Consider the following 26,072-nt stretch of genomic DNA (forward strand, 5'->3'; position numbering starts at 1 on the left):
TTTAAATGAAGCCTCTTTTATTTCTGATCTTTATCGACCCACAGCTCAAAGGTCAAATCATCCCTTTAGTTTATTTTTGTTTGTTTGCGTATTTATTGATTCATTAAAAATAAAAAAAAATATTTTTTTCTATGTCATAGAATTCTAGCATGCTTGTTTATGACTGTTTCCACAGCAAAACTCTTAATTTTATACTTTAGCTAGTTTTATTGAGTTATTTATTTTCCTAATTTCTGTGCCTATATTAGCATCAAGTATCAGACAGCAGTTTCACTCAATACATCAAAGTTTACTGAAAACATGTTGCAAGGATCAAGAAGGTTTATATTCTCATTTTAGAAAAGCTTCCCACGCAGCACATGGAGCATCTTTGAGGCAGATATTGTGTTAAATTGTTTGTATTTTTGTTCACTTTTCATTTCCATGTTTCTAAAGCTTTTTGTGTCTTTACCCATAAAAAAATTATTTGAGCTGCTTTTCTGTTCTAAAGTTCTTTTTGCTTTAATGACAGCTTTACTGTGACATCACTGTTAGTTGAACTCAGTAAAAATGCAATTTGCAGTTGTACCAGGTGGTGGCAGTGTGCGTTTTCTAAAGTAACAATAATAATTAAATTAATAATTTATTCATTTACGTAGCATTTTGACAGCAATATACTTTCAGTGTGCTGAACACAAAAAGCATAAAAATTAGCAACAATCAAACAATTAAAAAAAATCTGAAAGTGGTATACGTCACTAAACAGTGAAAAATTGTAATTTTTTTTAAAAACTGAAAATCTCAAAATTCTTCTGGATTTTCTCAAGTTCTGTTTGTTTTATTGCCTCTATGAATTTTGGGGCCAATCCTTAATCAAAAGAATCAGTCGAACAATTAAGGTTGTGTGTGTGTGTCTGTCTGTGTGTGTGTGTGTGTGTGTGTGTGTTCTACAGAGTAGTTTCTGTGTACGTCCTCAACTCATACTTAAATCACACCTCCACATTTTTACATTTTTCTAAAAATGAACATAACTGAAAACAGCTCTCAGTCTGTGGCATCTGGCCTGAACACATGACACCCCCCCCCCCCCCCCCCCCCCCCCCCACACACACACACACACACAGCACCGGTCACAGGAAATGCTTTAAGGGTCTAGATATTTGTTCTGCGAATTGACAGAGGGTAGAAGTAGAAATTCTGCACTTTGTGATGTCATAAAGTACAAAAACGAAAACTAATGTCATGCAGAACTTCAGAAAGTGATTAAAGTTCAAATTTTAATCAAATTGTCAATAACACAATTTTCCACCATGTCTCGACAGCCCACCTACAGACAAACCAACAACCTAAACACATAACATTATCCCTCCTCCGGTGGTTGGGCTCACGTTGACCACACTCAGGAAGAGTCCGGACTTTGTCATGGAGGAGACAAAGTTACGTTAACGTAAAGTTAAATCCTTTAAAGACTCTCAGTTCACCTTCCAAAAAACATTCAGCAACATGTGTTTTGACTGAAAGTACTTTTTGCAAAGCTGCAGTCAGCTGGACCGTGTCCATCGAGAACCCCTTTGCATGATCGGCATCACGCTCTGTTGCTCTGACGCCATTTATAGACCTGACAGCTGAAGACAGGATGAATGACAGCTGTCATTTAGAAGTCATCCTCATCACAATCATGACTTTGATGTCAGTCCTCGTCTGGACTCTGATCTGCTGCTGCTTCACAGGTAAAGTCCAGAATCACGCTCCTGTTAATGTGTGTGGTCCAAACCACCTCCAGAACCCTCGATGCTGATCGTCCGTATGTCTGATTTGTCTGTCCCCAGTGTCCCGAGGTCAGCTCACAGTCACTCAGCCTGGAAGCGTGACATCTGCTGTTGGAGCCTCCACCAGCATCAGGTGCAGGACCAGTCACATGGTCTTAAATTCTAATTCTTTAGAGTGGTACCAACAGAAAGACGGACAACCTCCGAAACTTCTTATTTACTACGGAAAGAACCGAGCAACAGGTGTTCCAGGTCGTTTTAGTGGCAGTGGATCAGACTCTGACTTCACTTTGACCATCAGTGGAGTCCAGAATGAAGACGCTGCAGTTTACTACTGTAAAGGTCGACGTTACTTCGACTCTCTGTATGTGATCACACGGTGAAAAAGCAACGTACAAAAACCTCCCTCAGTACTGAAACTAAACTGAACTCACAGATGGACACGGTTCACTGAGGACACACACACACACACACACACACACACACACACACACACACACACACACACACACACACACACACACACACACACACACACACACACACACACACACACACACAGAGTTATTTATGCTCAACATGCTCAACCACCTGAGTCATTTTGGACCTTCAGTTATTCAGGGAAGTTGAACATTAACACCTGGAAGCTTCTCACTGCAGCCACAAGTCCCACATTCAAGAACCTTCAGACCACTTTTACAGTTAGTTTTCTTGAAACAAATCAGATGAACATTTTCTTGGATTTCATTTCCATCAGTCCTTAAAAAATACAAACATTATGCCACTGTACGGTAAATCTGTCTGTAGGAGGAAGCTCTCAAAAACTGAGGGACCATGCAAGAAGAAAACAAGTGAGGGAAGCCACCAAGACTCCCAGATAACTCTGACGGATTTACAAGCTTCTGTGGTTGGAGAAACTGTGCATCGTGCATATAAACAGTTATAAAGCTTCATGCTGGAACAGAGATGGATTTTCTCAAAAAGATGTGAAATTTCAACTCAACTTTGCCAGAAGGCACATGGGAGACTCGAGAATAGATTTGATCTGTTTTCATGTATGGGAAAACTCACCAACCTACTCAAATTAAAGTGAAGATACTTTACATGATGCAAATGCAGTAATGATGTTCAGAGTAACAATTTCACACATCAGGTCTGGAGAGAAATATATATTTTTAATGATTAGATGACCTTCATTGGTGATGTAAATGTAATAAAACTGTAATTGTACTGTTGCTAAAGATGCCCCCTTTGATATGAAAAGTCATCTGTGTACACATTCTTATTAGGAACAAAAAATATGTCCATATACACTAATCTGTGTCCTCCAACCTCTGTGCAGAATGTGTTTTTCAATCACATGCAGTGTAGGAGTTTGCACCTTCACTCCGAACACTCCTGATTCATGGACTATTAAACATAGAGCTGTACACGTGGAGCAAATTTAACGTGTTTTTATAACTTTTCATACAGAGGAGGAGCTCGTCAGTTCCTCCTGTGGACCAATAAATCACAACATAATTTATCTGTTAATTGTACTTTATTGTATTAATATGAATATAGGACAATATTAGTAACTGAAACTGTCAGATAACTGTAGTAGAGTAAAAAGTACAATATCTGGTGAAAAGATGTTCTGGAGGTTTTGTATAAAGTGACAGAAAAAAAAATGACTGTCAAAATACAGGATGATGAAATTTGAACATAAGATGGCATTTTTACATACTTAAGTATTTTAGAGCACTGTCACTTTTGTAACACCAGACTACACAGAATCTTACTTTTGAGAAGAATAATAAAAGAAAATGTAACTGATGTCATGAAAAAAAATTTTTATTTTAATGGAAAGAGAACAAAATGAGTGAAAATATCAGCTTGAATGCAAGCAATAAAATAAAATCTTACCATAGAATACGCCACTTAACACGCATGTCTTACACGCCACTGTGGGAAACAGCGGTCATAAAAGACGTGTGGTCTCTCAGTTCTGTTCACTCCTCAGGGATACTTCATATAAAAACTCTCCATCACACAGGTTTGGACCTGGAACATTGTATTGGTGAGACTTGACTGGGACAGGATATGGTCCTTCATTGTACTTGCCTCTAAAAATATGCACCACCAGCAGATACATTTCAACTATATTCACAGAACTTATGTCACTACAAGGAAAGTCTACGTCATGAAACATTTAACATCACCAAACTGCACATTGTGCTCAGAAAACCTCTTCAGTTAATTTATGCAAATGAACTGGGACCTTAGAGACGTTAAAGAACCTTGGGGAATGGTATGTGCTACTCTGTCTGATAATTTGGGTTTAAACGTGCCGTGTTCCCCCATACTGTTACTTTTAAACGACACCACCTGACTGAAACTAACAGGTGCAAAAACGCGGACCATCTTATCAGGTATCAGGATTTTTCATGGTGAACATCAAATATGTTCACATGAATGAGCATCTCTAAATATGTGATACTTTATATTGTTTCATTATGTGTGAAAGAGTTTTGGATAATTATCACATGCCAGAAATCTGAACCAAAACAAATTTAATGAAAAACTGTGACAATGAAAAATAAGACAAAAACTTTCTTTTCTTGTTATAATAAAAACAAATAATCTGATGAGATTGTTTTATTGGTGAAACAAATGGAGGAATATCTGTCTTAATGCAAGCAATAAAAATCACAACTCTGAAATGTAATGATTTTGGAAATATGGAAGAAAAGAAGACAGCTGAGTCCAGGCTGAGTGCAGTAACAGGTTGAATCCAGCAGGGTGTCTGGTCAGGACTGGGAGCACTGGTCTCTTGTTAGTGTCTGTGACGCTGGAGTCTGGGAGCCCTGAGTGGCCTCACAGGTCACAGAGTTGACCTTCATCCACTGGTCTGCAGGGAGCCTCAGGGTGCTGCTCCAGCTGTAGAGGGCGCCCTCCTCCAGCACCGCGGGGCTCCTGGTCTCCTCCCATCTGATGTTGCTGCTGCCGTCCACCTTCCAGGCCAGAGTCCAGTCTGAGGGGAAGCCCTTGTTGGCCAGACACATGAGAGAGGCCGTCCCCTGCTGCAGCTCCTCACCAGAGGGGGGCAGCACTGTCAGGGTGGGAGGGGCATCACCTAAAAGACAATAAAGGAGACAGCTGTCAATCAAACACCAGGTACTCCCACACACCTTCACTCTGTGAGAGAACTTTTAGTCAGATCAGGAGTTTGTCAGATGTTTTTTCTGCTCCAACAGTCACTCGTTCACACGCTGTTTCACTTCCCTTTAACAAACGTCAGGAAAGAAAAAATCAGACAGACTCCTCATATGACCTGAAATAAATGAAAATATACTAAAAACAAGGAAATTACCATTTTTTCAACAAAATACAAATTTTGAAACATAATTCACATAAATTTTATTTTGATTGACACGCTGTCTTGAGTTACATCTTTATTAATATGAAATGTGACCTCATATGACCTGAAACAAACCAAACTATCATGAAAAAAACGAGTTTTGAGAAAAAAACGACAAATACTGAACCCACAATTATGAAATTGATAAATTAAGGGAAGTATTATAAAATTTAAGGTAGATTAAATTTCTCATTGTGTCAGAATTTCTTCAAATACATATTTATTATAAATATGAAACATGTATATTTGACAATAATAATATTGTGATTGAAAAAAACTTGATTAGGATAAAATAATTTTTAAAATAGCAAGCCAATTTATGTAACCAAGAAAAATGAACAAATTTGTTACACCCAAGGAAAATATTTTGTTTGACAGTATTTAAACTATAAATAATTATAATTATTTAAAGACTGTAATTTTTATCTGAATAATTAAAAAACAATCACAGGTAAATATTGTAAATAATTTACAACTGACAGTTTTTTTTTTGTTTTTTTTTACATTTAAAGTGATGTAATATTTCTTCAAGGAGACCTGAGTTAGACAATATTTAAATGACATAAATGAATACATATTATCTTCAGAAAATCTAAACATTCAAACAAAGTTTTACTTTATGGTATAAAATATTTGTAGAGAAACTTACGTCCGATATCCAGCCTGGTTCCTCCACCGAACATGAGCCACAGTGATACAAACTCACTGAGCCGTCGTACAAAAACCTCTGACTGTAGAGACGCACAACTCTGTAACACTGAAACAAAGAAACACACAATAATCAAACTATTTACCCACAAAAAAAATCACACGACATTTAACAACAACTCAATGACACAAAATTCACTTTGTGTTCAATAAATTATAAAACAATTTATGTCTGGGTACTTTTGTGTTTATTGATCAAAATGTTGTGATACAAACTGATCAATCACCATAAACTTAAACACACGTAAATGAAAACATTTCTAATCAAAACTCTGATCAGGTTATTGATCACTGATCAGCATTTCCGTCGAGAGCCACTTTGCATCATCGGCACCACGCTCCAATGATTCTGGAGACTTTATAGAGCTGACGGTGGAACACTGGATGATTGACAGCTGTCATTCAGAAATCATCCTCATCACCATCATGACTTTGATGTCAGTCCTCGTCTGGACTCTGCTCTGCTGCTGCTTCACAGGTAAAGTCCAGAATCAAACTTCTCTGTGAAAATGTGAGATGAAGCCGATCAAACTACGAGGCTGATTTCTGTTTTTGTGTCCTCAGAGGTCAGAGGTCAGATCACAGTCACTCAGCCCGCAGCAGTCAGCTCGACTTTGGGAGGCTCTGTCACCATCACATGCAGGACCAGTGTTAGAGTTGATGATGGTGAAGACTTATCCTGGTACCAACAAAAAGATGGAGAAACTCCTAAACTCCTTATTTATGTTACCAGCAGACGAGCGTCAGGGATCGCAAATCGATTTACAGGCAGTGGATCAAACACTGACTTCAGTCTGACCATCAGTGGAATCCTGGCTGAAGATGCGGCCGTTTACTACTGTCTGGGTGAATTCTGGGTGAACAGCCAACTTGTGTTCACACAGTGAAAAACCATCGTACAAAAACCTCCTCAGTCAAAGTGAACAGAAACTGAACTGAATGTTTCAGCTGAACAGTTCTGCACAGACTGATACAGTCCACTGACAACATTTATAGATTTATGAAAAACACCTTAGTTTAAAATATTCAGCATAAAAGTCTGCGTTTACATTGCACAAACATAAATATGTCAGATTGTTGGTCAGTGATGAATGTTATAACAAAAACAAATCATTTGAGACTTTAATCTTTCACTAAATGAGGAATATCAACATGAATGCATGATTTTGGGAATATGGCAGATTAAAATGCAGCTTCACACTGACTGAGTGCAGTAACAGGTTGAATCCAGCAGGGTGTCTGGTCAGGACTGGGAGCACTGGTCTCTTGTCAGTGTCTGTGACGCTGGAGTCTGGGAGCCCTGAGTGGCCTCACAGGTCACAGAGTTGACCTTCATCCACTGGTCTGCAGGGAGCCTCAGGGTGCTGCTCCAGCTGTAGAGGGCGCCCTCCTCCAGCACCGCCTCCTGGTCTCCTCCCATCTGATGCTGCTGCTGCCGTCCACCTTCCAGGCCAGAGTCCAGTCTGAGGGGAAGCCCTTGTTTGCCAGACACATGAGAGAGGCCGTCTCCTGCTGCAGCTCCTCACCAGAGGGGGGCAGCACTGTCAGGGTGGGAGGGCCATCACCTAAAAGACAATAAAGGAGACAGCTGTCAATCAAACACCAGGCACTCCCACACACCTTCACTCTGTGAAAGAACTTTTAGTCAGATCAGGAGTTTGTCAGATTATTTTTTTTTTTTCTGCTCCAACAGTCACAAGTTGTTTCACTTCCCTTTAAGAATCAGACAGAGATTCCTCATATGACCTGAAATAAATGAAAATATACTGAAAACAAAGAAATGACCAATTTTTTCAACAAAATGCAAATTTTGAAACCAAATTCACATAATTTTTATTTTGATTGACATGTTGTCTTGAGTTACATGTTTATTAATATGAAATGTGACCTCATATGACCAGAAACAAACCAAACTATCATGGAAAAAAAGATGAGTTTTGAGGGAAAAAAAACTACAAATATTGAACACATAATTATGTAATTTATAAATTAAGGGAAGTATTATAAAATTTAAGGTCGATTAAAATTCTCATTGTGTCAGAATTTCTTCAAATATATATTTATTATGAATATGAAACACGTACATTTGACAATCATATTAATGTGAGTGAAAAAACTTGATGAGGATAAATTAATTTTCAAAAAGCTAACCAATTCATGTAACCAACAAAAATGAACAAATTTGTTACAACCAAGGAAAATATTCAGTTTGACAGTATTTAAACCATAAATAATTCAAATTATTTAAAGACTGTCATTTTCATCTAAATAAATAAAAAATTCACAGTAAATAATTTATAATTGGACATTTTTTTTACATTTAAAGTGATGTAATGCTCCTGAGTTAGACAGTCAAGTTAAATGACATAAATTAATACATTTTATCTTCAGAAAATCTCAAAATTCAAACAAAGTTTTAATTTATGATATAAAATATTTGTAGAGAAACTTACGTCTGATATCCACATATACAAAACACATATAAAGTATTTACACAAAAAACATCACATGACATTTAACAACAACTCAGCGAGACAAATTTCACTTTGTGTTCTATAAATTATAAAGCAATTGATGCAGAAGTGTCAGAGAACAATTGTGTTTATTGATCAAAACTTTCTGATACAAACTGATCAATCAACATAAACATAAACACCCATAAAAGTGAAACATTTCTAAACAAAACTCTGATCAACTTATGGATCATTGATCAGCATTTACGTAGAGAGCCACTTTGCATCATCAGCACCACGCTCCAGTGATTCTGGAGACTTTATAGAGCTGACGGTGGAACACTGGATGATTGACAGCTGTCATTCAGAAATCATCCTCATCACAATCATGACTTTGATGTCAGTCCTCGTCTGGACTCTGCTCTGCTGCTGCTTCACAGGTAAAGTCCAGAATCAAACTTCTCTGTGAACATGTGAGATGAAGCCGATCAAACTACGAGGCTGATTTCTGTTTTTGTGTCCTCAGAGGTCAGAGGTCAGCTCACAGTCACTCAGCCGGCAGCAATCATCTCGACTTTGGGAGGCTCTGTCACCATCACATGCAGGACCAGTGTTAGAGTTAATGATGGTACTGACTTTTTGTGGTACCAACAGAAAGATGGAGAAGCTCCTGAACTCCTTATTTATATTACTATCCACTGAGCATCAGGGATCCCAAATCGATTTTCAGGCAGTGGATCAAACACTTTCTTCAGTCTGACCATCAGTGGAATCCTGGCTGAAGATGCGGCCGTTTACTACTGTCAGGCTGTTTTCTATGTTAACAGCAAACTTTTGCTCACACAGTGAAAAACCATCATACAAAAACCCCCTCAGTCAAAGTGAACAGAAACTGAACTGAATGTTTCAGCTGAACAGTTCTGCACAGACTGATACAGTCCGCTGACAATTAGAGATTTTCTTAATTAAAAAACTAATTGATTTAACAAAATTCTGAATTGACATTACACCTGATCTTAAATAGTTTCTATATCTTTTCTAAGTGATGACACTATTATTTTTGTCATGCAGCCACTCTGTCTGCTGTCATTAATTAACATCAACATCCTGTGTGTCCACAATAAATTAATGATTTCCTTTATGCACCAGAATGTCAGGAATTTCTCCACAGTCAATCATAAAGTTACCCTGTTTGCCAATGACATCCTTTTATACATTACATTACAAGTATCTTCATTTCTTTCATGAGACATTTCTGACCAATCAATTTCTCTCCAGTGAGTCCATAAATAATTTGACTCCACAAAATTATACGAAAATTATAAATAATTATAAAATTATACTCGTATTAATAAATATTGATTTTATTTATTATGCTTATGCTTATTAACATTTTTATTTGTGATAATGGTGGTATTCTTTTTAATTTGTCTCTTAATTTGGATTGTCTGTCTGCTCCGCATGTGATTCACTCTCGCATTTTCAATCATTTTTCTGCAGATGCATTTTCAGCTGCGAGTTCAGCTGAGAGTTTTCTTTCAGATGATGTAAATATTTTAGTAAATTCTTTCAATCATCATTGTCTGCATATTTGAGACAAAGCCGCTTATTTTAAAACTAGACACGCCCCTTTGAATAACTCCACCCCCCTGGATGAATGACAGTATTCTCAGTTTTAAGAGAACCTGTTGGAAAGTGGAGAATTTGTGGAAATCTACAAAGCTCCAGGTCCACCTTCTTCTTGGACAATTCCAGATATTGTTACACCTGTATCTCCTACTGAAACCATTCAGTTTCATGAAGACTGTGGGAACTTTTTGTGCTTTTCCATCATTAAAATCCATGATATCAGGGCAAACACCAACCCCTATTTTCCTCCTCCTGTCCCATGTTTCACCCCGCCATCAGTACTGGACAGTTTCACACCAATTTCACTGAAACAACTCACTGGTCTGGTTCAGAGGATGAAACCTTCCCCCTGCCCACTCGATATTGTCTCCACCTCTTTTTTTAAAAAAGGTTGGTCCATACCATTGGCCTATGTGTCATATCAATAATCACTGCCCTCTGGCTGTGTCCCTCAGTATTTTAAACAGGCACGCTGATCATTCGCTTCTTCAGAACTTAAGACCAATTTCAAAATTTCCTTTTATTTCCAAAGTATTAGAAAAAGTGGTGACCAAACAGCTCAATGAGGTTATTGCTGAGTCCAATATTCTTGACAAATTTCACCTGCACTCTGTTGAAACAGTTCTTAGAGTCTCAAACGATGCAGGTGAATACTCTGTACTTGTACTTTTGGATCTGTCTCCAGCTTTCGATACAGTTGCTCATGGTGTCTCACTTGAGAGACCAAGGACATGTGTGGGCATCTCTGGGTTGGCCCAAGATTGGTTTATATCTTATCTTTCAAACAGGAGTTTCTCTGTTGATATAGCCAAGTACACATCTTCTTTAGCCTTCCTGTCCTGTGGTGTGCCCCAAGGTTCTGTTTTTGGGCCTATTTTGTTTGCTTTGTATTTGCTCCCACTTGGATACATTTTGAACTCATTTGATGGAGTTTCATATCGCTGTTATGCAGATGGCATCCAGTTGTACATTTCATTTCGTCCTCAAGATGTTACCAAGGTATCTGTTCTTCAGAACTGTGTTGAGGCCATAAGAGGCTGGATGGCAGCTACAGTGGGGTAAAACATAGGTACACTTCAATTAAGAGAGACAAACTGAGAAAAAAAAAAATCCAGGAAATCACATTGTAGGATTTTTAAAGAATTTATTTATAAATTATGGTGGAAAATAAGTATTTGGTCACCCACAAACAAGCAAGATTTCTGGCTCTCACAGACCTGTAACTTCTTCTTTAAAAAGCTTTTCTGTCCTCCACCTGTTACCTGTATTAATGGCACCTGTTTGAACTCGTTTCTGTATAAAAGACACCTATCCACAGCCTCAAACAGTCAGACTCCAAACTCAACCATGGCCAAGACCAAAGAGCTGTCAAAGGACACCAGGAAGAAAATTATAGATGTGCACCAGGCTGGGAAGAGTGAATCTACAATAGTCAAACAGGTTGGTGTGAATAAATCAACTGTGGGAGCAATTGTAAAAAAAATGGAAGACATACAAGACCATTGATCATCTCCCTCGATCTGGGGCTGCACACAAGATCTCATCCCATGGGGTCAAAATGATCATGAGAATGGTGAACAAAAATCCCAGAACTACACGGAGGGACCTGATGAATGACCTGCAAAGAGCTGGGACCAAAGTAACAAAGGCTACACACTACACACAGAGGGACTCAAATCCTGCAGTGCCAGGCGTGTTCCCCTGCTTAAGCCAGACCCATCTGGATGATCCAGAAGAGGATTGGGAGAATATCATGTGGTCAGATGAAACCAAAATAGACCTTTTTGGTAAAAACCCAGCTCGTTGTGTTTGGAGGAAGAAGAATACTGAGTTGCATCCCAAGAATACCATATCTACTGTGAAGCATGGGGGTGGAAACATCATGCTTTGGGGCTGTTTTTCTGCAAAGGGGACAGGATGACTCATCCGTGTTAAGGGAAGAATGAACGGGGCCATGTATCATGAGATTTTAAGCCAAAACCTCCTTCCATCAGAGAGAGCATTGAAGATGCAATATGGCTGGGTCTTCCAGCATGACAATGATCCCAAGCACACCACTCAGGCAACGAAGAAATGGCTCCGTAAAAAGCATTTCAAGGTCCTGGAGTGGCTGAGCCAGTCTCCAGACCTCAACCCCATAGAAAATTTGTTGAGGGAGTTGAAAGTCCATGTTGCCCAGCGACAGCCCCAAAACATCACTGCTCTAGAGGAGATCTGCATGGAGGAATGGGCCAAAATACCAGCTACAGTGTGTGTAAACCTGGTGAAGACTTACAGGAAACGTTTAACCTCTGTCATTGCCAACAAAGATTATGTTACAAAGTATTGAGTTGAACTTTTGTTATTGACCAAATACTTATTTTCCACCATAATTTACAAATAAATTCTTTAAAAATCCTACAGTGTGATTTCCTGGATTTTTTTTCTCATTTTGTCTCTCATAGTTGAAGTGTACCTACATTGAAAATTACAGACCTCTCTCATATTTCTAAGTAGGAGAACTTGCACAATCAGGGATTGACTAAATACTTTTTTACCCCACTATAATTATCTGTCTCTTAATACAGAAATAACTGAGGTCCTTGTTTGGGCCCCTGAGGAGTTTGTTCCTTCAGTGGTGAGGAACCTTTGCTCTCTGTCCTCCTTTGATCACTCAGCAGTCAGAAATTTGGGTGTTACATTTGACCATGCTCTCAATTTGGACACACTTAATCCATCTTGTTCAATCCTGTTTCTTCCACTTGCAGAATATTGCCCACCTTTGTAGCATTGTGTCCAGAGCTGAGCTGGATATGATTACCCATGCCTTTGTTTACTCACACCTGGACAATTGCAGTTCCCTGTTCGTTAGCTTCAGCAAGCCCTCTGTGGTCCGTTTACAAAAGGTCCAGAATGCAGCTCCAAGGTTTTTTACTAGGTCTTCCAAGAGGTCCTACATAACAAAAATTCTGTCCTCCATGCATTGGCTCCCCATTCAATTTAGGCAGCAGTTTAAAGTATTGGTGATACCAGTGAACTCCTGCACCCTTATGCTCCTTGCAGGTCTCTGAGGTCCGCAGACCAGAACTTGTTGCTTGTGTCGAGGTCAGCATAGAACCAAGGGAGACTATGCATTTGGGGCTGTAGCTCCCAAGCTGTGGAATACACTGCCACTGTATCTGCACTCCGTGGACTCTCTTAGAGCTTTTAAGGGGAAGCTCAAGACTCATTTGTACAGGATTGCATTCACTTGTTGTTGTGTTGTTGCTGTTTTTAATCTTTGTGTTTTGATTTTATTTTTTAGTGTGCAGCACTTTGTGATTGTATCTTGAAAGGTTCTACATACAGTCATGCGAAAGTCCATAATCTCTACATTATGAATTTAAATAATTAAAAATCTAAAAGCCAAAGTAATGGCATGAATAAGTGAGTGCACCCTCTAGTATAACATATAAACCATCACCTTTACATCCAGCCTTCTTCAGACATGTCAGGAGATGGATACATGAACATTTCCAAGACACTGATTATGTCTTGGACTTCATTTGTCTCAGGTATAAAGAAATACAAACAGTATGGCACTCTGCAGTCAATCTGTGCTGAGTTGACAGTTCTCATAAACCCCTTCCACATTTCTCCGTATAATGTGGACTTACATCAGGAAGGGCATCCGGTGAAAAACCTGTGCCAATTCAACATGCAGGTCCCCTTGGATCTGCTGTGGTGACCTCGAGTGAAAACAAGGGAGCAGCCGAAGGGACTTACTTACTGTTTTTAGTCAAGTGTTGCACTCTTGAAACAGACAGGAAGGACTCTGTTTTCCTTTTGACAACTTTAGTCTCCCCGGTGCTGCAAATATATCTTTAAAAAGTTTTTTTCTGGAGGCAGCAGGAGCACACACAATCACACCATTTCAAGGTAGAGCTCAACAACTACCGCACACCTGCATGCACATTGACGACTTCCACAGTCTGTCACTCATCACTGTCGTCTACTCCTTTCAGAATAACTCACAATGAAATTCAACTTAATTCAATTGAATTTATTTTATTTGTAAGTGCCAAATCACTACAAAGCTGCCTCAAGGTGCTTCGCCACATTATGGTCTAACCTGACCAACCCCCCTGAGAAAGCACACAGGCAACAGTGGTAAGGAAAAACTCAATCTAATGATGTTGAGGAAGAAACCACAACAAGCAGACCAGACTCAGAGGGGTGACCCACCCATTCTCACAGTTACAAGGTTTTTACAAAGTTTTCCAAAGCTGAAAAAATAGCATCAAAAGCAAAGTAGAGAAGCTTGAATCTTCGACTGGACTGGGTTGCTTGACGCGAGAATGTTTCGCTTCAAATCGCAGAAGCTTCCTCAGCTAAAATTCTTCTTCTCGACAAGGGTCAGACAGAAGTCAGACTACCAGAGCTAAAATTTTAGTTGAAGAAGCTTCTGTGATTTGAAGCAAAACGTCCTCGCGTCAAGCAACCCAGTCCAGTCAAAGATTCAAGCTTCTCTACTATGGAAACCACCTGGACAACTGAGAGCCTACACAGAAACATCAAAAGCAAAGTGCACTACTGTGGTGAGCACGCAGTCATTGGCGCCACAGGCAGGGCACCATGAGATAAGTCCAGCACCCTGGGTGCAGGGGCAGCGTCCATCCATCGCCTTGTCAGTTTCACTTTAGTAAGAGCTGTGTTATGTGGGCCGCTGAAGAGGAGGTACTGCTGGCCCACCACCACCAGAGGGCGCCCTGCTTGGAGTGCGGGCTCCAAGCACGAGAGGGCGCCAGACCCAGAAGAAGTGACAGCTGTCATTCATCCTCTGCACCAGCTGTCACTCGTTCATCATCATCATCACCACCATAAAAGCCGGACTGCAACTCCACCTCCTCGCCGAGAAATTGCAACTACTGAAGAGGTAATTTCTCTGCTGACTGACACTTTGTGTGTAATAACCTGAACTTCTGTTGCAGCCGTTTTCCTGGAGTGTTGCCTTGTCTGGGGGATTGGCGTTTGGTGTGACAGCGACGGCTTCGCCTCACACCCCAACCCAGATAAGTGGTTAACCAGGAGCTGCATGAGTGTGTGATTGGAGGTGGAGGTGCTCCCTCCTAACTGTGTATGGACTGTGGATTACTGAGTGTGCGGACTCACACTCATTCATCTTGTCTCTGCTTTCTGCCAGCAGTACCAGGGTTGACAGCCGAAGAAAGAGGCCACCTGGGGACTCGGGACTTGGCGGCTCCGGTGTTCTTCAGACCGTTGGTGGTGGAAGCCGTGTGGGACGCGGCTTCTCTCTCATCGGGGGTCTTCTATCTTCGAGCCTGCCCACACGTCACCTGGTGTCAATTGACTATGCAGATTTCTGTGAATTTAGTTGTGTATTATCACAACATTAAATTACTTTTTGGCTTATTCATTGTCCGTTCATTTGCGCCCCCTGTTGTCGGTCCATGCTACGACACCTTCCCAACAAGCTGTCTTCATGGAGCAGCCCTGTGCCCTGAGAACACAGAGCACAGGCCCCTATGGAGGGTTTAATTAAGTCAGCAAAGTGGGGAGGTACTAGTATAAAAATAATTTTATAGGTTAATAACAGAACCTTAAAATTAGACCTCACAGGGACAGGAAGCCAGCAAAGAGATGCCAAAATGGGTATAATGTACTCAAATGTTCTGCTTTTTGTCAGATTTCTGGCAGCAGCATTTTAAACCAATTAGACACCCCTCAAGCTGGACTGCAGTAAACCAGAGAATAGATTTTTGTATTAGTCCATTCTAGAAGAGACAAAATCATGGATCAGAGTTTCTGCATCAGCCATAGACAGGATGGGACGAATCTTAACTATGTTACAAAGATGGAAAAAGCAGCCCTTGTGATTTCTCTGATGTGTAGATTAAAGGACAATGTGGAATTAAAAATACTCCCACCACGTTGGGATTCATTTTGTACCCCTCTACAGATATAACATGACCACATAACAGAACTCACATTTGAAAAAGTCACATTTCCTTCCTCCTGGCTATGTGGGGACAACTTTCAGTTTTTGTTCTTTCAGCACAGATAGGACGGCTCTTGCAGTCTTGCATCCCACTTTAAGGGCTGTGCATAGTTTCTATACCATGTGACCTGCAGGGGCACAATTTTCAGCTGTGTCATTTGTCAGCGCCAGTTCTTCATCCACATTAAAACCAATAATGGGGCATTCAAGGTCAACAACTGCAATCACAATTGGGATAAGGACTGGCTTTTCACTGTTTGGAGGAACTGATTTTGGATCAGTTCTGAGCTGTACTTCAGCCCAGACTCAACTCTTTCTGATGCAAAGAGGATTTGTTGTCTCAGGTCCCTGCTTCACACCAAAAACTGGACTGGTGTTCCTCCTAGTTCCTAACTGCATGAGGGAAGGAGTGGTACAGCTCTGCTGCATCCTTCTCAAGATAGTAAGTCTGTTTTCCAGGTAACTCTTCAGTTTTGTTCCTGGTACAATAGCTTGACTGACAGCCTCCACGACTCCCCCCACAATTTGTCCCACAATGTTTTAAGTCTCTGCTGTCAACTGGGTGGACAAATGCAGTGTTTCTAACAGGGACAATGTCTTGTTCAATGTCATCTGGCTTATTGGGTGCAGTACCACCTTCCCCCACCGGGCGCTGTGACACAACACTACACTGCTGTACACCAAGCCTCTGCAATTCTACACACCAGGGTGCAAAATCCTTTTCTCAGTATGTAGCAGGATGAAGGTCCCGGGTCCTGATTGAAAAGACGTTCTCGCTAGCTTGGCTAATGGGGAATTCCCCTTTGGCTGACCTGGTGGAGGAATGGTCTTTAGTGCAAGCCATCCGGGGTTCGATCCCACCGCCGTCCCGGCCACAAAGGTCCTACGGTCACAATTGGCATCATCTGCTGGATGTGGGTAGTCACAGAACACGCTTAAATGCACCTGTGACTTCGGGACAAAGTAAAAAATGGTGGGGAAATATGTAGCAGGATGAAGGTCCTGGATCCTGATTGAAAAGATGTTTCTGCTAGCTTGGCTAACGGGGAATTCCCCTTTGGCTGACCTGGTAGAGGAATGGTCTTTAGTGCGAGCCGTCCGGGGTTCGATCCCACCGCCGTCCCGGCCACAAAGGTCCTACGGTCACAATTGGCATCATCGGCTGGATGTGGGTAGTCACAGAACACGCTTAAATGCACCTGTGACTTCGGGAAGAAGTCAAAAATGGTGGGGAGATATGTAGCAGGATGGAGGTCCTGGATCCTGATTGTAAAGATGTTTCCGCTAGCTTGGCTAACGGGGAATTCCCCTTTGGCTGACCTGGTAGAGGAATGGTCTTTAGTGCGAGCCGTCTGGGGTTCAATCCCACCACCATCCCAGCCACAAAGGTTCTACGGTCACAAGTACATACCTGGATTGATTGATTTTATTCATCCCGCTGGACTTTGCTGGCAGTGAAGCTTCAAAACCACGGAAGAAGAAGAGGACGGCCAAGCTTCCACATTCAGAGGACATGTACACGCCCACTTCTCATGGCCAGATCTCCAGTGGGAGGACATGTCCACATCCACTCCTCATGGACAGATTTCCAGCGGGAAGACATTTCCATGTCCACCATTCACCTGTCATACACGGATCACACGCAACATCGCCGGTGCAGCTTGCAGCTTTCTTTCTTCTCTTCCAGTTCTCTCATGATTGCAGCAAATGTAAAGTCCATTAACTCCTGCTCACGGACAAATCTCCAGCAGAAAGACATGTCCACCATCCACTTCTCATGGCAGATCGCACGCGCGACCGCCACATGTAGCTCCACTTTGCTTCGCTTTTATTTCACCTTCTCCAGTTCTCTCACGAGTGCAGCAAGTTAAGTAGTCCCTTATCTCCTGCTCACAGACAAGTCACCAGCAGGACATGTCCACGTCTAGGTTAACTCCACACGGATGGATGGCCAGCGAGGGCACATTTCCATGTCCACTTCTCATGCATGAAATGTGCACATGGTTGCCGGCGGCCGCTCCAGGTACTTTCACCTTAAGTTATAGTGCACGCATGTGCGCGTGTGCACAAAAGGCCTGACTTGTGCATAATTCATCGAATCAAACATTGTTCAGAAGGAAATGCAATAACCTGCTTTACTCAGAGATGTGTGTCACAGCTCTGTTCTCACATAAATGTCCACTCCTGCTGATGGCTTCAACCTTTTCACACCTTCATGTTCAAAGTCACATGCTTCTGTGAAATGCCACAACAGAATACTCCATAGATGGAGTATTTAAGATGTGTGCCTTCAAAGGGTTTGGCTGTTGTTTTTTTTGTTGTTGTTGTTGTTTTACTCTTCGGGGATTAAAGCACACACTATGCATGTTTGAATGTAGAACTCGACTCCTTTTATTGCATCCGACTAAGACTGTGGCACGTTAATAACGTCCATTAAGTCCGGCAAATAATGTCTTCTGACTTTTTCCAAGGTATCAAATCCATCATCTCTCTCTCTCTCTCTCGCTCTCTGTCTGTGTGCATGCAATGTGAGTGTCATTCATGCACCGTTTTGACTCAAAACGGTGCATGAATGACATTTTTTATGACATTTTTTGACTGTGGAAATTTCCAGAGTCAAAAAAATGTAAGCAGGAGTGGACAAAAAAATAGCGCGAGGGCTACATACGTGGCACTAAGCAACTGAAACCAAGACTAGGAGCGCAACCACATGCAAACACACACAAACACACAGTCTGCCCGGGGACTACGCCTAAAACTGCACAATTTTAACTGTAACTAATAAGGTAGCGAGTAATCTAACTTGGTTACTCTTAAGATTGCGTAATCAGCAAAGTAACTAATCAGAAAATAAGTGATCATTACTTTTTTGAGTAGTCAATGTTGAAAATAACAAAATTAGATTATTAGTCACTTTCAGCAGCTGCCGACAAGTTGTCCGCAGCTGCTAATGGAGTAACTGTATAAAGTAACTGTAAAATGTAATGTAACTGTAAAAAGTAAATAATGTAACTTTTCAAAGTTACTATGGCAACACTGCCCAGGTTCAGTGCTTTATCTTGAATCGTGGAGAAAAAAAAAATCTTCTTGTATGCTGATGACGCCCTGTTATACATGTAGCAGTTGTCATGGTCTTTCTTTCTTTCTTTCTTTCTTTCTTTCTTTCTTTCTTTCTTTCTTTCTTTCTTTCTTTCTTTCTTTCTTTCTTCATTCCTTCCAAGATGTAATCAATAACTGAATTAGATTCTTCTTTTTCTCAAAGCGAGAAGAAGCACAATATATAACAGATCACCCCTTACTCAGGCAAGCAAAAAAATGGCAAATTGTAAATATGTGATACTTTATATTATTTTATTACATCTGAAAGAGTTGTGGATAATTATCACATCCCAGAAATCTTAACCAATTTTATAGAAGAACTGTGAAAATGAAAAATGAGACAAATGAAAACAGATGGTCTCATAATAAAAACAACTAATTTGATGAAACTTTTTTATTCTTTGAACAAATGAGGAAAATCAGCATGAATTCAAGCAATAAAAACCAAACTCTTAAATGTAATGACTTTGGAAATATGAAAGAAAAGAATCCTGCTGTGTTCAGACTGAGTGCAGTAACAGGTTGAATCCAGCAGGGTGTCTGGTCAGGACTGGGAGCACTGGTCTCTTGTCAGTGTCTGTGACGATGGAATGTGGGAGCTCTGAGAGGCCTCACAGGTCACAGAGTTGACCTTCATCCACTGGTCTGCAGGGAGCCTCAGGGTGCTGCTCCAGCTGTAGAGGGCGCCCTCCTCCAGCACCGCGGGGCTCCTGGTCTCCTCCCATCTGATGTTGCTGCTGCCGTCCACCTTCCAGGCCAGAGTCCAGTCTGAGGGGAAGCCCTTGTTGGCCAGACACATGAGAGAGGCCGTCCCCTGCTGCAGCTCCTCACCAGAGGGGGGCAGCACTGTCAGGGTGGGAGGGGCAATACCTAAAAAACAATATGGGAGACAGCTGTCAATCAAACACCAGGTACTCCCACACACCTTCACTCTGTGAGAGAACTTTTAGTCAGATCAGGAGTTTGTCAGATGTTTTTTCTGCTCCAACAGTCACTCGTTCACACGCTGTTTCACTTCCCTTTAACAAACGTCAGGAAAGAAAAAATCTTACAGAGACTCCTCATATGACCTGAAATAAATGAAAATATACTAAAAACAAGGAAATTACCATTTTTTAAACAAAATACAAATTTTGAAACATAATTCACATAAATTTTATTTTGATTGACACGCTGTCTTGAGTTACATCTTTATTAATATGAAATGTGACCTGATATGACCTGAAACAAACCAAACTATCATGAAAAAAAATGAGTTTTGAGAAAAAAACGACAAATACTGAACCCACAATTATGAAATTGATAAATTAAGGGAAGTATTATAAAATTTAAGGTAGATTAAATTTCTCATTGTGTCAGAATTTCTTCAAATACATATTTATTATAAATATGAAACATGTATATTTGACAATAATATTAATGTGATTGAAAAAAACTCGATTAGGATAAAATAATTTCAGCTCCAACAGTCACCCGCTCACAAGTTGTTTCACTTCCCTTTAATAAATGTCTGAAAAAAATTAGAAAGACTCCTCAGATGCAATGAAATAAATCAAGCAATACTGAAAACAAAAACTTATAATTTTATACATAAAAATGTGTATATTGAAAACAAATTCATCTAATTTTTATTTTTATTTAAATGTCATATTTAATAAAGTTTACACTTCTATTATCACTTTCTTCAGGTACACGTTTATTATAAATATGAAACATTTAAATTTGACAATAATTTTAAGGTGATTGGGAAAAAAAACTTCATTAGGGTCAAATAATTTACCAAAAAACAAATCAATTGCTGTAACAAACAAAAATGAATAAAAATACAACAAAGTAAATTACAATTTGTCAATATGTAAACCATAAATAATTTGAAATAAATTCAGATTTTTGATTTCATTCAAATAAACTGAAAACAATTTTTCACTGTTAAAAAATTGGAAATATTCTTAAATTGGACAGTTGTGTTCATTCTGACATTGAAAGTTATTTAATGTTTAGTCAAGTTCCCCGAGTTTGAGATGATTTAAATGACATAAATTAATACAGTTTATCTTCAGATTTTCTCTAAACATTCAAACAATGAAAGTTTTACTTTATGATCTAAAATATTTGTAGAGAAACTTACGTCCGATATCCAGCCTGGTTCCTCCACCGAACATGAGCCACAGTGATACAAACTCACTGAGCCGTCGTACAAAAACCTCTGACTGTAGAGACGCACAACTCTGTAACACTGAAACAAAGAACCACACAAAAATCAAAGTATTTACACACAAAAAAATCACATGACAATTAACAACAACTCAGTGACACAAAGTTCACTTTGTGTTCAATAAATTATAAAATAATTGATGCTGAAGTGAGAGAGTACAATTGTGTTTAATGAACAAAATGTTCTGATACACACTGATCATTCAGCATAAACCTAAACACACATAAAAGTAAAACATTTCTATTCAAAACTCTGATCAACTTATTGATCATTGAGCAGCATTTCCTTCGAGAGCCACTTTGCATCATCTGCACCACGCTCTAGTGATTCTGGAGACTTTATAGAGCTGACGGTGGAACACTGGATGATTGACAGCTGTCATTCAGAAATCATCCTCATCACCATCATGACTTTGATGTCAGTCCTCGTCTGGACTCTGCTCTGCTGCTGCTTCACAGGTAAAGTCCAGAATCAAACTTCTCTGTGAACATGTGAGATGAAGCCGAACAAACCACGAGGCTGATTTCTGTTTTTGTGTCCTCAGAGGTCAGAGGTCAGATCACAGTCACTCAGCCCGCAGCAGTCAGCTCGACTTTGGGAGGCTCTGTCACCATCACATGCAGGACCAGTGTTGGAGTGAATGGTGGTACTTACTTATCCTGGTACCAACAGAAAGATGGAGAAACTCCTAAACTCCTTATTTATGATGCCAGAAGTCGAGCGTCAGGGATCCCAAATCGATTTACAGGCAGTGGATCAAACACTGACTTCAGTCTGACCATCAGTGGAATCCTGGCTGAAGATGCGGCCGTTTACTACTGTCTGGGTCAATTCTATGTGAACAGCAACTATGTGTTCACACAGTGAAAAACCATCGTACAAAAACCTCCTCAGTCAAAGTGAACAGAAACTGAACTGAATGTTTCAGCTGAACAGTTCTGCACAGACTGATACAGTCCACTGACAACATTTATAGATTTCTGGAAAAAAGAACTCATTAGTTTTAAATAATTAATTATTTTTAAAAGTCTGAGTTTACATTACACAAACATAAAATGCTTTTTTTTAACCTTGTAGATTATTTAGTTCCTGATATTTTTGGTCATGAAGCCACTGTGACCGCTGCCACTAAATACAATATATTTCAAACGTACAGAAAAATGCTCATTAAAATCGATATCTTGTTTCTCCAGCAAACATCAATTACTGTGCATCCAGGAAGTATTCACAGTGCTTCACTTTTTTATATTTTATGTTACACCCTCATTTCAGAAAGGAGTAAATTAATTTTTTTCCTAAAAAATCTACTCACAACACCTCATAATAAATATGTGAACGATTTTGTGAAAAAAAAAGTTTTGGGGCTTTCTGCAGATTCATGAAAAAATAAGAAATCACGCGTACATAAGTATTCACAGCCTTTGCCATGAAGCTCAAAATTGAGCTCAGGTGTCTCCTGTTTCCGCTGATCATACTTGAGATGTTTCTACAGCTTAAATGGAGTCCACCTGGGATAAATTCAGTTGATTGGACATGATTTGGAAAGGTACACACCTGTCTACATATAAGGTCCCACAGTTGACAGTGTATGTCAGAGCACAAACCAAGCATGAAGTCAAAGCAATTGTCTGTAGACCTCTGAGACAGGATTGTCTCGAGGCACCAATCTGGAGAAGGGTATAGAAACATTTCCGCTGCTTTGAAGGTCTCAATGAGCACAGTGTCTTCCATAATCTGTAAATGGAAGAACTTTGGATCCACCAGGGGCCTCATGTGCAAAGGCTGTGTATGTGCAAAATCATGGCCTACGTCCATTTTCAACTAAACATCCAGATGTATCAAAAGTGAAATGACCATAGAAATGTATGGTGCCCCACACCTACTTTATGATTGGCATACACACATTTCTCCAGCTATTGTTCCTTTGATGACACTGAGAGGTTAGGCTGGACAACTGTTAATAATGTGAAAACAAGAAGTCATCAGAGTGATGTGCACATCAGTGAAAAAATAGTTTATGTGATCATTTGTCCTGAATGAAAACCAGCGCAGGCACATTTGGGCATGTGTGCATTCAAATATGATTTTTATTAATTATTTTTTATTTATTTATTTTTATCTTTGATTTTGCTGGTGAAATCAGAGCTGCAGAGCTTCCTGACAAGTTCCCGATTGTCTCCCTGTGTTCAGTATTTGTCAATAAACACGTGCGTGAAGTTGTGAATGTCACACACACTATCAACTGCAACACACTATGAGACAAAGTGTTTAATATCCTGGCATTTTTATGCATGAGCTATGTGTATTTTGAGCAACCTGTTATGTGATCAGGATAATGACAACATTTACAGTATGAGTTCAGTGTATTTACCTTGGTGAAGATCTGTGTCTCTTTCATGAGGACCCACCACTCCGGTGAGAGCTGTGTCACCCTCTATCGTGGCCACTTTTTTGTCAAAGAGGGTGAGTTCCTTGACTCTGTTCCCCCACCTATTGTGGTCACAATTTGGCAGTGGGCAGGAATCCTCCGCTTAACTTTCACCTTTATGTCGGACCATTTTGTTTTATTTCAGTGTGTGCGCTGCTCTGAGCCTCAGCATTTGTGGTCTCCACACACACACTCACTTGTTCTTCATTCATATTATGGTGAGCTGCATGGGAGAACAAAGACAAAGGAAGAGCTTTCATCTTTTCTGCACTCTGCCACAAGCAAGTACTTTTATTTTTACACACCACAGGACACAGACAATGGCAGACGTCATCAAATACACCAAACTTCACACTTGAGGCAATGCCAACATGACACAACCAAACTGACTAAATCAACTGAACTACAAATCACAGCAAATCAACAACACTAACAACACTGCTCAACCAACATGAACCACAATAATAATCATTGATCAGCATTTCCATAGAGAGCTACTTTGCATCATCAGCACCGTGATTCTGGAGACTTTATAGAGCTGATGGTGGAATGCAGGATTTTTCAATTTTCAATTTCAATTTCAATTTATTTTCCTTTATATAGCACCAAATCACAACAGCATTTCCTCAAGACGCTTCACACGGGTAAGGTCTAACCTTACCACCCCCAGAGCAGCAGTGGTAAGGAAAAACTCCCTCTGAGGAAGAAACCTCAAGCAGACCAGACTCAAAGGGGTGACCCTCTGCTTGGGCCATGCTACAAACATAAATTACAGAAACAATTCACAGAACATTCCCACATATTTTAACTCTGTTTGAGTCCTTTCTTTAAGATAAGGACTTTGTCAGTCACTCGCTCACAAGTTGTGTCACTTCCCTTTAAGAAACTTCTAAAAATCAAATCAGACAGCAAGACTCCTCATAAGACCTATAACAAATCAAACTATCTTTAAAACAAAGAAATTTCTCATTTTACACAACAAATTGTGAAATTTGAACACAAATTCACATACTGTTGATTTTTATTGAAATATATTTTACACTCGGGAGGAGCTCGGAGTCGAGCCGCTGCTCCTCCACGTCGAAAGGAGTCAGTTGAGGTGGCTCGGGCATCTTTTCCGGATGCCCCCTGGACGCCTCGCTGGAGAGGTGTTCCGGGCACGTCCCATTGGGAGGAGGCCCCGGGGAAGACCCAGGACACGCTGGAGGGACTACATCTCTCGGCTGGCTTGGGAACACCTTGGGGTTCCCCTGGAGGAGCTGGGGGAGGTGCAAAACTGAACCAAATTACAACAAAGTAAAATGCAATTTGATAACATTTAAACCATACATAATTTGAAATTCATTTAGATTGCCATTTAAATAAACTAAAAATAATTTCTTTAAATTAAAAAAAATTAAAATCTCAAAATACGACAGTTGCTTTTGTTTTTGACATGTAAAGTTATTTAATGTTTATTCAAGCCACCCTGAGTTACAGACAATTTAAATTACTTTACTTAAACCCAGGTTATCTTCACATTTTCTCTAAACATTCACGCAATGAAAGTTTTACTTTATCATATAAAATATTTGTAGAGAAACTTACGTCTGATATCCAGCCTGGTTCCTCCACCGAACATGCACCGCAGTGATACAAACTCAGTGAGCCGTCGTACAAAAACCTCTGACTGTAGAGACGCACAACTCTATAACACTGAAACAAAGAAACACACAAAAATCTAACTATTTACACACAAAAAAAAATCACATGACAATTAACAACAACTCAGTGACACAAAATTCACTTTGTGTTCTATAAATTATAAAATAAATGAGGCTGAATTGTCAGAAAACATTTGTGTTTATTGATCAAAAAGTTGTGATACAAACTGATCAATACACATATACAAAACACATATAAAAGTAAAACATTTCAAATCAAACTGATCAACATATTGATCATTGATCAGTATTTCCATACAGAGCCACTGCATCATCGGCACCACGCTCCAGTGATTCTGGAGACTTTATAGAGCTGACGGTGGAACACTGGATGATTGACAGCTGTCATTCAGAAATCATCCTCATCACAATCATGACTCTGATGTCGGTCTTTGTCTGGACTCTGCTCTGCTGCTGCTTCACAGGTAAAGTCCAGAATCATGCTTTTGCCAGAGGTCATGCGTTTGCCTGCTCGGGGCCTTTGTCATAGATTTGCCTCCATGCCCTCCCGCTTTGGTCCTCTGTCTTTGATTTTCTGTTTGTGATTTTGTAGTCTCTGGTGTTGTTTATAATTTATCCTCTATTTATCATACTTTGGCCATGTGTCTAGCTCCATCCTAGTTTCTGTCCAGCCTTTATTTGTCTTCATTGTATGGTCATTCGTTGTATCACCTGACTGTTTTTCTTTTGTCTTATATTGAATTTTCGGTTT

The 26,072-nt window shown here is 40.0% G+C and overlaps 1 pseudogene and 5 gene segments (V, D, J or C); 3 read left to right on the forward strand and 3 right to left on the reverse strand.

Moving 5' to 3' along the window:
* The first annotated feature begins 1,534 nt into the window (after positions 1-1,534).
* Positions 1,535-2,210, forward strand: LOC117501783. The segment is given in 2 exon segments: positions 1,535-1,709; positions 1,809-2,210. Coding segments are annotated over 2 exon segments (417 nt in total).
* A 2,248-nt stretch (positions 2,211-4,458) lies between these two features.
* LOC117501770 lies at positions 4,459-5,934 on the reverse strand. The segment is given in 3 exon segments: positions 4,459-4,857; positions 5,341-5,347; positions 5,796-5,934. Coding segments are annotated over 3 exon segments (363 nt in total).
* Positions 5,935-6,110: 176 nt separating this feature from the next.
* LOC117501765 lies at positions 6,111-6,835 on the forward strand. The segment is given in 2 exon segments: positions 6,111-6,334; positions 6,421-6,835. Coding segments are annotated over 2 exon segments (417 nt in total).
* A 175-nt stretch (positions 6,836-7,010) lies between these two features.
* On the reverse strand, positions 7,011-21,389 carry LOC117501769 (annotated as a pseudogene).
* LOC117501768 lies at positions 19,405-25,407 on the reverse strand. The segment is given in 3 exon segments: positions 19,405-19,878; positions 24,521-24,529; positions 25,245-25,407. Coding segments are annotated over 3 exon segments (363 nt in total).
* On the forward strand, positions 21,550-22,116 carry LOC117501767. The segment is given in 2 exon segments: positions 21,550-21,687; positions 21,774-22,116. Coding segments are annotated over 2 exon segments (417 nt in total).
* Positions 25,408-26,072: the final 665 nt, after the last annotated feature.

This window comes from Thalassophryne amazonica, chromosome 20 (assembly GCF_902500255.1).
Source record: "Thalassophryne amazonica chromosome 20, fThaAma1.1, whole genome shotgun sequence".
NCBI lineage: Eukaryota > Metazoa > Chordata > Actinopteri > Batrachoidiformes > Batrachoididae > Thalassophryne > Thalassophryne amazonica.